The following is a 15,671-nucleotide window of genomic DNA, read 5'->3' as shown; positions in this document are numbered from 1 at the left end:
GCAGAGTGCTGCTTTTCACGAAGGGATATTTCCATTGGAAACGCGCGACCAGGCCGCGATGGGTATTACTTTGTCTAAACCGTGCCAGGCAAACGGGTCACCGTTCGGATACCAGCGCTTTCCTAGGAGCAGATGGTCGAACCGATTGCGCGGCCCCACCCGCCTGACTGCACGCAGGCGGCGCCGCAACGGCTCGATGGACGCTTCTGTCTCGAACGCTGGGCGTCTTCACTTACGCTCTGGGCGGTGCAAATGCCGGCAGGAGTGCCATGTTGATTATTGTTAGCCGCCGGTCCCGCGTTCTCGGTGGAGGCGCCTTAACGCTAAAGATGGCGGCACGCCGCCAGCTCCGTGGCGTAACAAAATCGCGCATGTGCACGCACACATCCGTGCCGAAGCCCCTGTCATCATTCGCTGAGCCTGGCCGGGGCCGTTCTTTCTTTCCAGGTGAAGGACTCGCACACCATAGTGCTCACTCTCACGGACGGGCGCCTGCCCGAAGGCCAATACGTAAGTCCGCCAATCCCCCACTCCACACTCCTTCGTCTCTTCCCGTTCCGCGTACCGTTACAAGCGCGACTTGCGGCGCACACTCGCATCTACGCAGCCGGCGCGTCGTAAGGCAAGCATGCAAATCATGCCTCGTTACGCCGACAAGCGCCCCATTCGTGTATGCAAGGGAGGCCTCCGCCCCCTCCTCCTTCCACCCTCACTCTTCGGCATGTTCGAGTATCATCCCGAACGCGTTCGTTTAGGGCGAGCATTAAACCGGTGGACGGCCGTGTGCACCGGGAACCAGTTTCACCGGCGGTCGCTGTATGGGCACGCGCTGTCACGAAACTGGCTCGCCTCGGAGTAGCCGCGCGGCGACGAGTCCGCGTGTTGCTTGCTTGCTTGTTTCGGAAGCTTTTCCCTTTGTGGCTCTTTTTTTTTTCGGTAGTATAAAGATAAGGAACGACTCGTTGGCGTTTACGGTACATTTTGGTGCATTTAAAAGGCGACCGTTTCGCTATTTGAAAACCGGTGGCGGGGACAAAGAGCGTACGAGAATAGTATGCCCACGTTGAGAAGGGAGCATAAAGGATACTATATTTGAGCGACTTGAGAAATCTGTTCACTTAGATAAGCAGTCACGTAACCGGGAATAAATTGCGCTGGGTGGTCTAAATGTTACATGCTCTGAGCTTCAACTCTCCAGTTTTCGTTGTCATTTGTATCATCCGTTACAAACATGATGCACGGCTCAAAGTCATTTTTTGAATACAGAGCAGGCTCTAACTTTGTGTTCTCGTTCTTTTTCCTGCTGCAGATCACACAAACTATGTTAATAATTGTCGATGACGTCAATGATAATGAACCAGTATTCAAGCAGTACAGGAGTACCATCACTGTTCCAGAGGTATGTTCTCTTTGTGTCCTTGAATGCCGTCTGTTTCTGATTTCATGTCAGCGGTTCTAGTAACGTTACACTTGTGCACGGACTTCGGTCTGAACGCGGTATAAATTAATGCCTACTGCAAGGCATAAGTTGTACGTTTGACTGTTTATTAATTTAAAACCTTTGGACTTATTAGTGCACTCTGGATTTCGCGGAATCGCACTGAAGCGCATTTGAACTTAACTCAAAACTTGTAATCAATGTGTCATATTAAACATCAACATCGAGTGAGGCTTATCGGATGTGTAGTGCCGCAGGGAAGTATTCTGTGATCGCCTACATGAAAACTACGTAGTACATGATATATGTCGATGATAGCTTTGTGCTTATGACGGCAGTGACATGGTAGAGATAGCAAGCACGAGCAAGGCAGGTACTTTGTCGCATACGCTTCCGCGGTGATGCCGTGTGAATAATTTTGGAGCTTTATTCTGAATGAGATAGAAACAAATTGCGTTTTGTTTTGTGCTCCAGGTATTTTACATTCGGTGCCTAATTTCATAGTTCTAGAACCATGTGACATGAAATCAGACGAATTGATAAATATACCCGGTATTATTTCATCTTGGCACAGGTCTTGGAATTACCTCGTCAAGTAGCTATCACGCAAATAAGCAAACCCATCTCGGCGAAAATAGAAACCTTCACGCTTTCCCATTTCACGTAATAGAAAGTTTATTATGAAGCGTTCTTTTCCATTCCCATTATTGCAAGTTAATGCAGCATAAATTTAGGGCCCTTCGTTTTAAGCTATTTCTTAGCAGGTTTCTTAAAAATCGGGTTAAACCCGACTTCTACCCGAAATTAAGCTTTGTAGAGAATGCATTCTTCCAGTGCACGAAGTGAAAGATACCGCACGAAAATTTGCGGATATCTTGCGCTGGTTACAGTAAACTGATGACTGTAAGCCTATTATAACGTTTGTTGTTCGAGACGTGGCTTAATTTGAGGATAAGTTAGAAAGGCACTTTTTAGGAGCGAGCCAACGCTAACGACATCCTGCTGAAATAAGTGTAATAACAATGAATAAAAGAGGAAATATTGAATTCGGTAAGCGCTATTTCAGCAAAATATGCAGTTTTCGTACGTTTTATTAAATAATAAGCAAAAATGGGCCCTCTTACGCCCCGCATAAAAACGAGCGCTTATTGTATAATGACGTTTGCTGCAGACTATGCGTAGAGAAAATCCGATTTATAGAACGTGTGCTGAATGGCCCGATTTTTACCCTGATTTGAGGTCAGAAAAATCGCTGGTTTTTATCCCCTGAATTCTAGAAAAACTAACCCGAGAACGTAGGGCCGTGGTTATAATATTATTGTGATTAACCCACAGAGGCCAGCCTTATCTTACCTAAAAAAAATAAAGAACACTGTGCGCCAGATCTAACACACTTCATGTAGTGACTGCAGAACGCCCTAAGCCATGATAAAACCTCATTAGTTCAAACATTGTGCCAGAAAATGCGGGATATACTTGTAAAAAGAAGAAGGAGCAGAAAGATGAACTTCTGAACTAAATTAACTTTGTCAGAGAGAGCATCAGACGTGAGTACGTTTCGTTCCGTGTTTTGCGTCAATGCACCTGCCTGTATGTGTCCTTTCTTTTGAGTAAACCTTCTCTTTCCTCGCCTTTTCCCGTACGTTTCTCTTCGCAGTGAGGAACAAAATGCGTGACAATGCGTGACGTCCTCATGCCAATAAAGTACGTCTTCGCTCATGCAAGTTTAATTATGCTTCTTTCTCTTCGCAGGACGCCTCACCACACGTCATCGACACGGTTGAAGCTATTGATCGCGACCAGGGCCCTTTCGGACAAGTTATTTATCAGTTACAAGTGAGTGTCTGTATTACCTCTTCAGGATCTTCTATCACGAATATCTTTCGAAAACGATATTTTAATATCCTGAAGCCTTCCATATTGTAAATTAAATTATTCTGATTGAACAAAGAAAAATACACAAGCCTTCGGCAGAAGTGCTTAACAAACAAACACTGTGAGGTTACCGGCGACACATTATGCGCAAAATCTACTGACCGAATCATAGTTGTCCGCAGAGCGCGTGTGGCCCGCTGCGGAGCGCAGAGGGCGAAATCTGGCCTGACGTGCTGGTTTCAGAGACAATTAATACTTGCGCGCAAGTTCAGTCGCATCGGCATCGGCAACCGCTCTAAGGTTTAGCTTTTTTTAATTCCTCCGCGGGCCTCTCATGCTGTAGACACTTAAGTGCGACTCGAGCTGTTAACTTTCGTGTCGAAGTTAACACAAGAGAAAGCGATAACGAAAAGAAAAATGTCGATTTTCGAAGTGCATTCGTTTCCATGTGGGCCCTGCTATATTAGTCTTTCTCGTCGTCAATATCGTTATACTGTCTACAGATAACACTTTGAACTCATAATATCGACTGCACTTTACCGCTTACAGGAAGTGTCACGCACATACGAAACGCGTAATTTCGTATTTAAGAGATAACAGCTGGCATCTTTCAGCTGTTTTCTTGGGACAAAACTGGAGTATATAACGCGACGGGCTGGCATTTATAAATTGCCACTATGAGGGTATTTACGTCTAATCTGAGATATGGCCACGACGCGTACTGACTTGCTTTCCTTCTATGTACGAAACACCGTGTACATTCGAGTAGCACGTTTAAAGTTGTAGAGGAATTGCTGTTGAACCGTTGTAATTACTCCCGAAAAAGTATCATGGTGCTGCGCTTTCTCGATTTTCATTGTTGTTGCTTTGACTTTCCCCCTCTCCATTAGAACACTGACTCGGAAACGACATCCACGTTCTCGGTGCAGCAAGATAAAGGAAAAGGCATCATCTCGCTTATCGGACCACTCGACTATGAGCGCAAGTTCATCTACGAGCTGCGTGTCCTTGCCATTGTAAGGCTTTTTTGTTGGTTCCGTCAGGACTGCATGCACACATATCATGCAATTCAGGCCTAAATGGTTGGACTTAAGGTGCTCTTTCATTGAATATGCATCGTGAGTCCGAAATATGAGGGCATATACTGCAATAAGTATCACTGCAGAAGGCTTGAAATGCGGGCCAGTTGGTTCATAGTAACTTGAAGTATCACTGTTTCTAAACACGTCCAATTGGTACTACGTATGCACATTTGCGCAACTCTATCATCCTTAGTTACCCATCGCGAAAGGCGGTCCATGTAAATGCCATATTGACAAAGTTGAAGATAAGACTATTGAAGACTATTGTGTAAATTAAGTTGAAGACTGGTTTTCAAGTCGTTTCGATAGAAAGGAGTCGGCAGTCTGGAGCTGTTCTTACGACGGCGTGTGGAAACGATCCTCGTGGTCAGGCTCACAAATACGACACTTCGGCTCGTCTAACTAATTCCGTGAACGTTCCAGGATCGTGCCAATGCGGGTCCTCGGCACACGGCCACAGCCGTGGTGCTCGTCAAAGTGGACGATGTTGAAGACCAGCCGCCCATCTTCACCCAAGTGCCCCCTGTCACCAGGATATCCGAGGACCTGCCCCTGGTGCGTGCAATGCCTGCTACAAAGAAGAGTGGTTTATGCCGTGGGCGCTTGCGGTCCAACGCGCATCGCATATGGTCGCTTGTAACTGTGTTCAAAAGTGTCTGAAGAGCCTCTAGCATTGAAATGTCGCAAATAGATGAGATACGCAGCCGCCCGTGTGCTGCATCTTGTTACATATGCACAATTTCAAGTGCGAGTTGCTTTGCGCCGACATATTTCTCACCGGCTTCGAGCATTCCGCATCTCTTTTTTTTTCCTCTTTTTTTCCCCCAAGAACTCTGTCGTACTCACGGTGAAGGCCATGGACGGCGACCGTGGGGTGAACAACGCCATACACTACAGCATCATCTCAGGTAACCAAGAAGCTAAAAAATCTCAGGCTCGCGCTGCTGTTCGTTACAACCAAAGCTGAGCCATGCCTGTTGTTAAAAATAAACAAAACAAGGTGGACAGTTTGTTCATGAAGATGATTTGATTTGGTTGCATTTACTTTTGCGCTGTAGCCGCCTGATGTACATTGACGATCTGCAAGAATAAAATCGACTAAATATGTATGAATTGTACTCATCTAGTACAGTGATTTCAATGTAATACCGCTTCAATCAATTTCAGGGGACCTTTGAAACAGGCTACTTTAGTGAAAGCTTGCTTCACTGAAATGAGAACGCAGCGGCTTTTTTAGGTATCTGGCGTAACATTCAAATGGTTTCCTAAGACATTTATTTCATTATGCTGAAAACTATACGCTTTTTTTGTGTGTGCTATACTCGCGGGCATCTTTTTGTGGCTATGCTGAGGAAGCTACGGATGCGCGCCGCCAACTTGAACGCCTATCTCTCTCCCTCGTGAGACCGTGATAAGAGCGCGCTTGTGAAAGCCTGGCGCCTTGCCCTCGTAGCTTTCACTGCATAGCCACAAAAAGCTGCCCGCGAGTATAGGCACCTATGATAAAATGCAGTAATTTTCTGCTTAACTTTGACATTAAATTTTTCGAGTCAATATAAAACGCCTTGCTGCTCCAAAAACCACATATGGCATCCCGCAGTTCCGCAACCGAAAGTATGGCGCTTCGAAGGTTTGCAAGGTGTGCAGTTTCGGGATAGTAGTGTCCGCAGTTTCGCGAACGATAATTGCTGCATGTCTGCACAAATGATGCATTTTGACCCGGAAGCAGTATTTTACTGCTTTTCAAAGTGTTCGGTCAGCTGGAAGTTGCACTGAGCTGAACATAGTTCAACCTGAACTCATAAGGAATGGGCTACAATGGCGTTACGGCGGGGAATTTTTCAAGAGTTAATTTGTTTGAGAACTTTGTGGAAGCGACCTTCGTTCATATTGTACTTCACTGTGTAACTGGTTAAATTATGTACAGAGAATGAGACGACCACTAACATCACGTTCTCTTTGCACCAGGTGGAAACGGACTGTTCGCTATCGACCGTGAAACGGGCGTCGTGTCAGTTAAAGGCCGCCTCGACAGGGAAGCGACCGAAAACAGGAACGGAGCCTTTATTCTACTCGTTCAGGTACACCTGAGTTGAGCTCCTTTTTTGCTACTGAAGCGGTGAACGGCGTAGAAAAGCACATTGCCTATCCCCAGCACTAAACAGTGCAGCGTTCATCATTGTAAGAGGCTGAAAATTTTACCGTCCATGTCTCGTATACGATGCTCACGGGTTTTCTCCGCGCGCTCAGTGTTGCCTGTGAAGAGTTCTTTACTATTTATTTCAGACTGTTGGTTGACACAGAAGGAGTTTTAGGCTGGTGTTATATGTGAGAATAGTTCCTTTCGTCAGCAGCACCATCTCGATTACCTGTAACATCGGTGTACTAAAGACAAAGTATAGAACCATTTTGTTCCTTCCAAGATAGTTCTGTGGCACCAGATTCGTGCAGAGTTCTTGAAATGGCTTCGTAATTGTCTTTTATTTTCTTTGTAATGTGGAGCCGGTCAAGGTGCACAAACTCCACGGACTGAAGACGAGTTCATTCGGTCATTTTCATTTTTTTCCCTCTCCACGTGATACGCGCAATATCACAGGCGCAAGAGGTGTCCTCAAACGTGAAGCCGGCCCCAAGTACCGAGACTGAGGTGACGGTACTGCTGACGGACGTGAATGACGAGGAGCCGGCGTTCCGCAGCCGGCGCTACATTGCCGAAATCAACGAGAATGCCCAGATCAACGTGCCCGTGAACTTTGTCGGGGAAAGCGTGCCGGAGGTCTTCGACCATGACCAGGTGCGATTGCATGCGGCCTGCAGTGAACTAGCCCAAGTACCGCATACCGACCAGCGAGCTGGGAAACGTACTGCGCCATTGCTATGTGGGACTTATAGGAACAGTTGGACAGCTTGAGTCATGTTGAATCTTGGTAGACGCTGATGTTGGTGTCAGTGGGACCACAGTGTATGGGTGCCTGTTCGGTAACAAAAAGGTGTGCCATACCTATTTCTTTGCACGACCACTTACAGCGATTTGCTGTTATACATGTATTAGTGTTGCAAATAGACCACAGTTCTTTCTCGAGTGTGGGACTGCTTAAAGGGCGACAAGGCCTATGTGGACGCAGCTCAGTCTGCGGAAATGATACCAGTGGGGCATAATGTCGGCCGCTTCTGTAATGCGCGTAAGTACAGAGTGCTTAGCACGTGTTAAAAAAGCGTTAGACACTCAAGAGGTCGAAATTTTAAGCGGAACATTCGTCTCTTTTTGCTGCTGGCTCGGAAGAAACTGCTTGCAGAAGCATGCAGAAGGTTCATAGATGTTAATTCTAAGCTAAGCTGAAAAACAGACGTGTGTGATGCAGCGCGCAAGCTCTACGTGTTCCAGGTTTGCACCGCTTGACCTGATGGTGTTTTGCGTTTTCTTGCAGGGAAGCAACGGAACTTTCCAGCTGTTCCTTCAAGAAGACAATGGCGTCTTTGACGTAACACCAGCCATTGGCGTCAACGAAGCTTCCTTCATGATTCGAGTTAAAAATCCGGATTACTTAGACTACGAACGAGTCAAGGTTATGAACTTCAAGGTATTCACATCGGGCACTTTTTTTGCCATCCTTTGTTTTTCGTATGCCGTTCTTAATCCTTGTTTAGCCTGGAGTGACTTGCCAATGGAAATGTTTTCTTTTCTGAGGCTACTCGCTCATATTCAGCTATGAAAGGTATGCGCAGAGCGGAGAGGTGAGCAACTGCGGAGGCAGAAGCATAACGTGGCGTGCGTTCTGACGTGGTCCACTTGATCGCTTTTCTCACTGTATGCTCTGCTGTATGTTATGCTAGCCCGTTGTGCCGTTGGCTGGGCAACATTATTTTTCTCTTTTTTTTCTTCTCTGCCCACACTAATATATGTATGTTATGCTAGCCCGTTGTGTCGCAAGACGGTGCGGGCAGGGCAGTTGTTTTTCTTTAGCCCAGTCTAACCTCTGTATGCTATGCTAGCCCGTTGTGCCACCTGGCGGTGCGGGTAGGGCATATTATTTCCATTTCTTTTTATCGTTCAATCTAACGTGTATATGTTATGCTGCTTACCACAGTCGGGTGGAACGCGTTAGACACGCTTTCTCATGCGCTTTTCTGTACGGTTCTGAACTATCGACACACGCATATAACAAAGAGAGCATGTGAACATAAAGCACATAAATAAAATCTACATTTTTATTTGAAAGTAATAAGCCGTTGTGGGCCAGACCTGATTTCCTATGGGCTGCCTCAAGGATTTTGTTTTCACTTAATCAGGCTTTTCCAGATGGTTTGTCACAGCTTGGATCGTTGGTGTGCGGGAGGATGAGCACGATATATTACGTTTAGCGCGTCTCGCTTTGCGAATTCATGTTACCAGCACAGGATTTATATTCTTGTGTTCCTGAGAGAATAATAGCAGTAAAGGGAGATCGTAAGAAATCTAACGGCTAGTCGTGCTGGTAAATATTTTCTTTAAGAAAAAGTTTTGAACATACTTCAAAATATTTCAATTTGGTGGTTAGCAGGGTTGTCAAAAGGAGGAGCAGGGCGGGAAATGCGTTTGAGGAAGCAACGCTTGACTCACGAAGAGCGCGGATGCACATGAACGAACTGGCCGCTCTTGCTTTGGCAACTTGCAGATCGTGGCCCGAGAAATGGTGTCCAGCCAACCGAAGACATCAACGGCCGACGTGACGGTGCACATCAAGGATGCCAACGACAATTTCCCCGTATTTCGCGAGGATGTGTACCGGGCAACCATTCCTGAGAACGCGGCCTCGGGAACTGTGGTCGCTGTGGTCAGGGTGAGCACTCTTGGTTGCACGGCCGCAGAAACAACGATGCCGCTTAGGTGCAACGCGCTGCTTGACCCCACCAGTGACGAAGCGCGGATATTTTGGCGCAAATAAACGGGTGCATATAATGCCAAGACAGAAAGGCATGGCGCATGGCCGGGGCGTCTACTCGTCGACGTTAGTGTGACATGCAGGCAAATGCTAGATTTTGGATGAGCCACATAGCAGGATAAGCGGGCTTAACGTATCGCGAGCCTGAGATTCGTGATTTAACGAATTATCTTTGCTTTCGTCTTTCTTTCGAAGAACGCCGACTTTACTCACAACTGGTTCTCTTTGTGAGTCGATCTTTCTCTTTCTTTGAAGCATCGTGTTCCAGGTCACAGTTTGTTCCATTGCATGAAATTAGCCGAAGAAGTGCTTGGGTTTTTGGGGCTGGCATAAAAGATAGCAATACCAAACAGTAAGAAAAATATAAGGCTCATCGTTCAAGCGCTACAACATTCTTCCAGCAGTTTACTGATAAATCGAGGTACTGGCTCATGGCGGCATCAACGAGCTGTTTTCTTCTTTATTAGTAATGTAGCGCATCCTTGTGATTTCTTGTAGGCAATGTAGTGTATGTGTCCTACATTGAACTTTATCTCTCTTGCAGGCCGAAGATGCGGATTCCGAAGCTTACGGCACCGCCGGTATTCGTTACACCAGTATCCGTGGCCAAATAGCGGACAAGTAAGCAAATGCTGCATTACAGAGCCTCTTAGATTTATACGCACCAAATTCGCTGCAGAGCGCTTGTGGTAGTGCTGCACTAGCGTAAGTAGGCTAAGTGAAAAGCGCAGTGCGATTCCGCTGGTAGGAACCACCCACGTGCTTGTCTGTAATGAGCGCTAAGTGCGAGCTTCGCGTAGGCAGATGCGAGCAGGATACGTATGGCGCGTCGAGCTAATCAGCAGCATGGACTGCTATGCTGCGATGTGGAATCTAAAGATCAGCCAAAACTACTCAGTTTATCAAACTCGGATTCAGTGTACTTCTGTAATATAATTTTATTATACGCATATAAAAAAGCTCAGAACAGCGATGTGTAGCCACACCTTCTCATGAAATGCACGTGCGTGCCATGCGAAGCTACGAGCATTCTATTCCCTAACCCCTAAACTGCAACTATTCTATGCTCTTGTTCAGTTAAAGGGACTATGCAGTGAATAATAAGTCGCTTGTAAATGTTTTCAATGCTTAGAAATGATGCTAAGAAGCATTCACACCAAGTATGAGTCTTCGGAACTGAGCCGGCAATTTATTATGAATTTTTAAAAACCGTGTTTTTTTAAAATTTGCGGGCCGATTAGTGTGCTCGTAGTGACCGATTTTGAAACTAAAATCGTGAAAAAAGACGTCACTGTACCCAGGACGTCACCAGGCCACCACACGCTCTCATTCGCTGGAGCCACGGCAGCCACGACGTCACGGGCACACTTCCGGTAGCCGTGAAAATCGTCTGCTCGTGCCGCCGCGCGACCCTCACGGGCAAGCGCTAGCCAGGGCATTGCCTTCGCGCATATGGTTTCAATTTTCCTCTGCCGCCTCCTTCTGTCGGGAGTTCCGAAGCCACTCGCACGGCTCTTCGTGCGCAGGCGTAGGGTTCGATGCCCATCGCGGCCGTAAAAGCGAGCAGTCGCACCTCGAGGTCCGGGTTTATTACTGCTAATTACCACAGACGACAAGCAAAGAAACCCGACGCTGCTGCTGAGGTGCTAGGAGCGACAACCGGGAGTTGCAAAAGGAACGTCAGCGGATGACTTATACATGGGCGGGGCGCAGTCCCTGAGCTGTTTTCTTTATTTTTGTCTGGTGTCCCGCTTGTACGAGTTGAGGGGGGACAGGAGGAGTGTAATTTTTAATCGTGTATATCTTCGGTGTTATTGATGCTAGCTTAAAAATTCTTGCGTTGCCGTGGCGAGGGATGAAATGCCTATCTCTCGTGCGCTTTACGTGATCTCAATTAATTTATTGCATAGTCCCTTTAAATGTGGCAAGGTAGAGGCAGCTACCTCAGCAGTGTCGGTGCACGAGGTGCACATAGGCCATGGTAAGAGCTGTGACACACTGATTGAGGGCTTATGCCTAGCGATCATAACATTTTCGGCTGTCAGAAGCGAACTATACCCTGGTGAAAAATCTTTTCCAGTGAGTTTACGCACGTGATAGTCGTGGCACAAGTTGCTTTGCTTTCACGCCCTCACGCAAAGAACGCAAGTGTGAACCCTATTTTGACTGCATTGTGCCGCGCTGTGCAGACTGCGACTGGACCCTGAGTCGGGCAAAGTGGTGGTGGCCACGTCCGCCCACGGCCTGGACCGTGAGACGGCGCCCGAGCATTTCCTCACGGTGGAGGCGCGCGACGAGAACGGCCGCGGCAACCGCAACACCGTCCAGCTGCACTTGGTGCTCGAGGACATCAACGACAACGCGCCGACGTTTGTGCTGCCTTCCTACGAGGCCCGCATCCGCGAGAACGCGCTGGACTTCCGCACTCCGCTCGTCGTCATGGTGAGCACCAGTCTGAGTCCTAGTACTCGCACTGCTTCTCCTATCGACACGGTCTTTAGCTGGTATACGTAGACGCGTTGTTCCTTCCTTGGCTGACGGTACAACTGATTGCAGAAACTGCCGTCTGGAGAAATATAAATGTTGTACAATACATCATTTTGCTGCGGATCGATCGCTATGTTTTTATGTTTGTTTGGAATCCACGAAGCAGAAGGTAAGTGGTCTCCCTATGTCGTACGGACGTCAGGTCCCCTCAGCCCAAACAATTGCGTTTGATCTAATATCAGCAATGCGCGCCATAAACGCACAAGACAACAGCGCGGGTGATGTCTTGTGCCCCTCTTCGCGCTGTTTTCTCAGCATGAATGTAAACCAGCTTGCCAACAAGGCGCCTTGTGCTTAATAGCGGTATGCTTCATCGGCACTAATTTTTAGCCCAAATACGCCGCGGGCACGTCGGTATTGCAAGCGAATCACACGAATGCTACAAATATAAGCACAAGCTTGTCTAGTTAATATGGACACTTTGGTTCCTGAGCAAAATTGTTCATAAAGCGAGTCGTCGGTAATAACAAATCACGAGGAGAAAAAATTTCAGAAGAAAACGCAATATGAGTAAGGTCTGCTTCCGTGTGTAGTGGTGGTCAGTAAAGTTGATGTTAGGCACAATTTTGAGAGCTTCAAGCCCATTAGTCTGGCCTCTATTATGCTTGAAGTAATTTGGTGCAGCTTCACGTGCCTAGTGATCTGTGCATGATACGCTTGATGGCTTCTTATGGCTAGATGACGTAACTCCTACTACGCTCAAATCCCACAGCCCCATCATTCAGTCGGCTGACAGCTGCTGAATTAGGCTCTCTACGTAGCACATGCTGCGCACAAAGTTTTTTCTTCGTAGACATTCATGCAATACGGCAAATGGTAACGGGCGTCGACTCGGCAACTTTGCACTTTAGCGCAGAAAACCATAAACGAAAAGGGCTGTCAGCCAGTCAGTTGTACTTTTAGTTCCATTACGCTAGTTTCCTGCGTTGAAAACGCTGAAAATAAAACATGTGGCTGGGGCAGCAGAAATTTTGATCCCATCGTCGTCCATATTAACGTGACAAAAAAAAAAGAACATGGGCCCCAATGAGCGTTGTAGATTTGCCCCCTCTGTATTGTCCGGACAGGGAGTTTCCACATCAAGGAGGAGTAAGTGCATTGCAAAAAATTTGTTCCCCAGAAAAGCTGTCCATAATTTGAATCGTTCATATTAACGGGGGTAGCATTAACAAGTCACGAATGTGGAAATAACTGAGGTTTGTTATTTGGGTTTTGTTGCTGAAAACAACGGCCGTCACAAGAGAATACAGGATTTTAAATTGCTTATGAGTTCTATACGACAGGTCAGGTGATCTGACTGAGAGTGAACGAGCAGAGAACCAAAAGCAATACCTGCCCTAGGTACGGAAAGCCCGTCGTTACGATTAGAAGCGAAAGCATTTTCTCCAGGAAATAGCGTGAAGAATCTTGGGTGCTTCGTCACAAAGAAGGAAAAATTAAAAAGAAAGGAACGACGGAGTGACTTCCCGGCCGTCTCCCGTCACGACCATGAGTGATAGCTCCGCTTTGATCACCGGTCCACGTCGGACTCATTTGTTTGCTCAGCACGCCATAGTAGCCTTCGTTTTTTTGTGTTTATCTCTCTCGTGCCGCTCGCACGCGGGCCATCATCATTCACGAAACGTTCTTTCGTTTGGGCAGCCGTCAGGCGGCAGCGAAAAGCGTTCAACCGCCCCTGTGAGCAAGTTTTTTCTTCTTGAATAGGACGACTGGTGACAACAATGATTAGAACTCGGAACCCGTTTTAGTTGTTCGAACGACGCACTGACAGTTAAACTGTACAACTGAATTTTTTGTGAGCTTATTCTGCTTAACCCCTAACGGTTCATTTCAAAAAAGAAGCCATAGCAAAATGGTCATTTTTTAATTTTAGGAAGTGGTAATATGCTTTATCTAAAACAATAAAACGCCATAGGTGTTTTTTTCAGTCGAACAACCTTTATTTGGTCAGAAAAACAAAAAAAAAACGGCGCTGGACGAGCCCTACTCGCCTCAAACCGGACACAGGGTGCCATGCATGACGAGTTGGACTCGTCGTAGGCCAAAAATGACCGTAGGCTTGTGACGAGCGTGCTCGTCTAATCCTGCTAGGGAGTCAACCGTTGAATCTTTGAGGTGAAATTGTATGTCAAGTTAATCTGGCGCAATTTTAATTAAAACAGAGTGCACGGTTAGGAAGGCACGTTCAGCAGTCTCAGGCGTCTCTGCAACATTTACCGTTTTCTGATTGAGATAAACAATAAACCTTCAGATACCGTTCGCGTACGGTCCGACACCCGGACCCCTTTCGCACGTTAAGTATACTGTCGACGATGCTTCTGCTGTCATTAGAGGAGGGCAGTAGCCTTCATTTCGTATGCGCCGGGTCTCGCAAGAAATACGTAGCCGTAAGACTTCGTATTCGTCCGACCATCGCGGCATTTAAGTCCTGAATTCTAGCAGCGGGAGCCCTGACAGGTTGCTGGTCGCTGCGCAGGCCGTGGACGCCGATCAAGCAGGCGGGCCGAACAGCCAGGTCCGCTACCAGATAGTGCATGGTGACCCGGACAACAACTTCACCATCGACGAGGTCAAGGGCCGCATCAAGCCTAGGTTGCCGCTGGACTTCGAGCGGATCGCGCAACCCAGGGGTGATGTCCGAACCTTCAACCTTCTTGTTCGCGCCTACGACATGGGTAGGCCGTCACTTTCCAGCAACGTCACTGTCGTTGTCTACGTGCAAGACGTCAACGATCACGCTCCCGAGTTCCCTACTGACTTCGTGTCCAAGTCTATTCCCGAGGACACCCAAGAAGGCACGGCCATCGTCCGGGTCCTCGCCGAGGACCGTGATCACTCGCCCAGCAACAGCAAGGTGGTCTATCGGATCCAGAATGGCGCGCAGGACAAGTTCGTCATCGACGCCCTCACAGGTGTCATCTCAGTGGCTCCCGGTGCCAACATGGACCCTGACAGGACGTTCCCTAAGTCGGTTTTGTACAGTCTTCAAATCCTTGCCCTTGACGGCGGCCTTGGGGAGCAGCAGAAGTCTTCGATGGTAACCGTCAACATCTCCATTATCGATGTTAACAACAAGGCCCCAAGGTTCGAGGAACCCGGCACCGTGAACTTAGTGGAAAACAGTGTTCCGGGTCACACAGTTGCCATTGTTCGCGCCACCGACCAGGACGACCGGCCGATGCTCAGGTATTCTTTGTGCCATGGAGCCTCTAGCGAAGCCCGGAACGAAGATGGTGGCCTCGTGAGTGAATTTGACGCTGGGCAAAGCTTTGATATCAACAACGTCGACGGAAAAGTCATGGTAAAGTCCAACATCGACCGCGAAGTGACCGAATCTATAAAACTGTGTGTTAAAGTCGAGGATATGGCCGCTGCGACACCGGGACAAACAGCTACTGGTAAGTATAACAAAATCGCTTTCTTTCTGGATCTCAATTAACCTCTCTTGGGAGACCTCTGCTCACGTTGCTCACCGTATTGAAAAGTTTAGGCCTCATAGCGTAATAAAAAGCATAGTGTCTCACTATGGAGACGTACAGAACATGGGTGGCGGCCAAGCATATCCTGCCAACAAAGCAAACAGGATATGCTTGGTCTTGTCCTCTTGTATGACCACTACCAATTTCGCCCTTACTTATGTCGTGAGCACGGGCAGTTAATTTGAACAAACTAAAGATTAGACCTGCTGGCTTAAGAGTATTCCAGCTTAGAATACCAATAGGAAACTTACACAAATAAGAGGTGCTGAGCTTCGATGCGTATATTACTCATACTTGCAAGTTAAAACGTGACCAAAGTAGTGTCAGA

General features: G+C 47.3%; 1 protein-coding gene across 1 annotated transcript in view; it reads left to right on the top strand.

Moving 5' to 3' along the window:
* Positions 1-15,671, top strand: part of Cad88C (cadherin 88C) — a 114,254-nt gene that overhangs the window by 70,068 nt on the left and 28,515 nt on the right. The window contains exons 4-16 of the mRNA XM_077648777.1: positions 448-510; positions 1,310-1,399; positions 3,191-3,274; positions 4,204-4,329; positions 4,819-4,950; positions 5,225-5,303; positions 6,364-6,476; positions 6,992-7,189; positions 7,824-7,976; positions 9,051-9,215; positions 9,862-9,938; positions 11,507-11,759; positions 14,341-15,262. Of these exons, the coding sequence (XP_077504903.1) occupies positions 1,322-1,399; positions 3,191-3,274; positions 4,204-4,329; positions 4,819-4,950; positions 5,225-5,303; positions 6,364-6,476; positions 6,992-7,189; positions 7,824-7,976; positions 9,051-9,215; positions 9,862-9,938; positions 11,507-11,759; positions 14,341-15,262 (2,380 nt within the window). The 5' untranslated portion in view covers positions 448-510; positions 1,310-1,321. The remainder of the gene's footprint in view (positions 1-447; positions 511-1,309; positions 1,400-3,190; positions 3,275-4,203; positions 4,330-4,818; positions 4,951-5,224; positions 5,304-6,363; positions 6,477-6,991; positions 7,190-7,823; positions 7,977-9,050; positions 9,216-9,861; positions 9,939-11,506; positions 11,760-14,340; positions 15,263-15,671) is intronic.

This window comes from Amblyomma americanum, chromosome 1 (genome assembly GCF_052857255.1).
Source record: "Amblyomma americanum isolate KBUSLIRL-KWMA chromosome 1, ASM5285725v1, whole genome shotgun sequence".
Lineage (NCBI taxonomy): Eukaryota > Metazoa > Arthropoda > Arachnida > Ixodida > Ixodidae > Amblyomma > Amblyomma americanum.
This window is presented reverse-complemented; position numbering and strand designations above follow the sequence as displayed.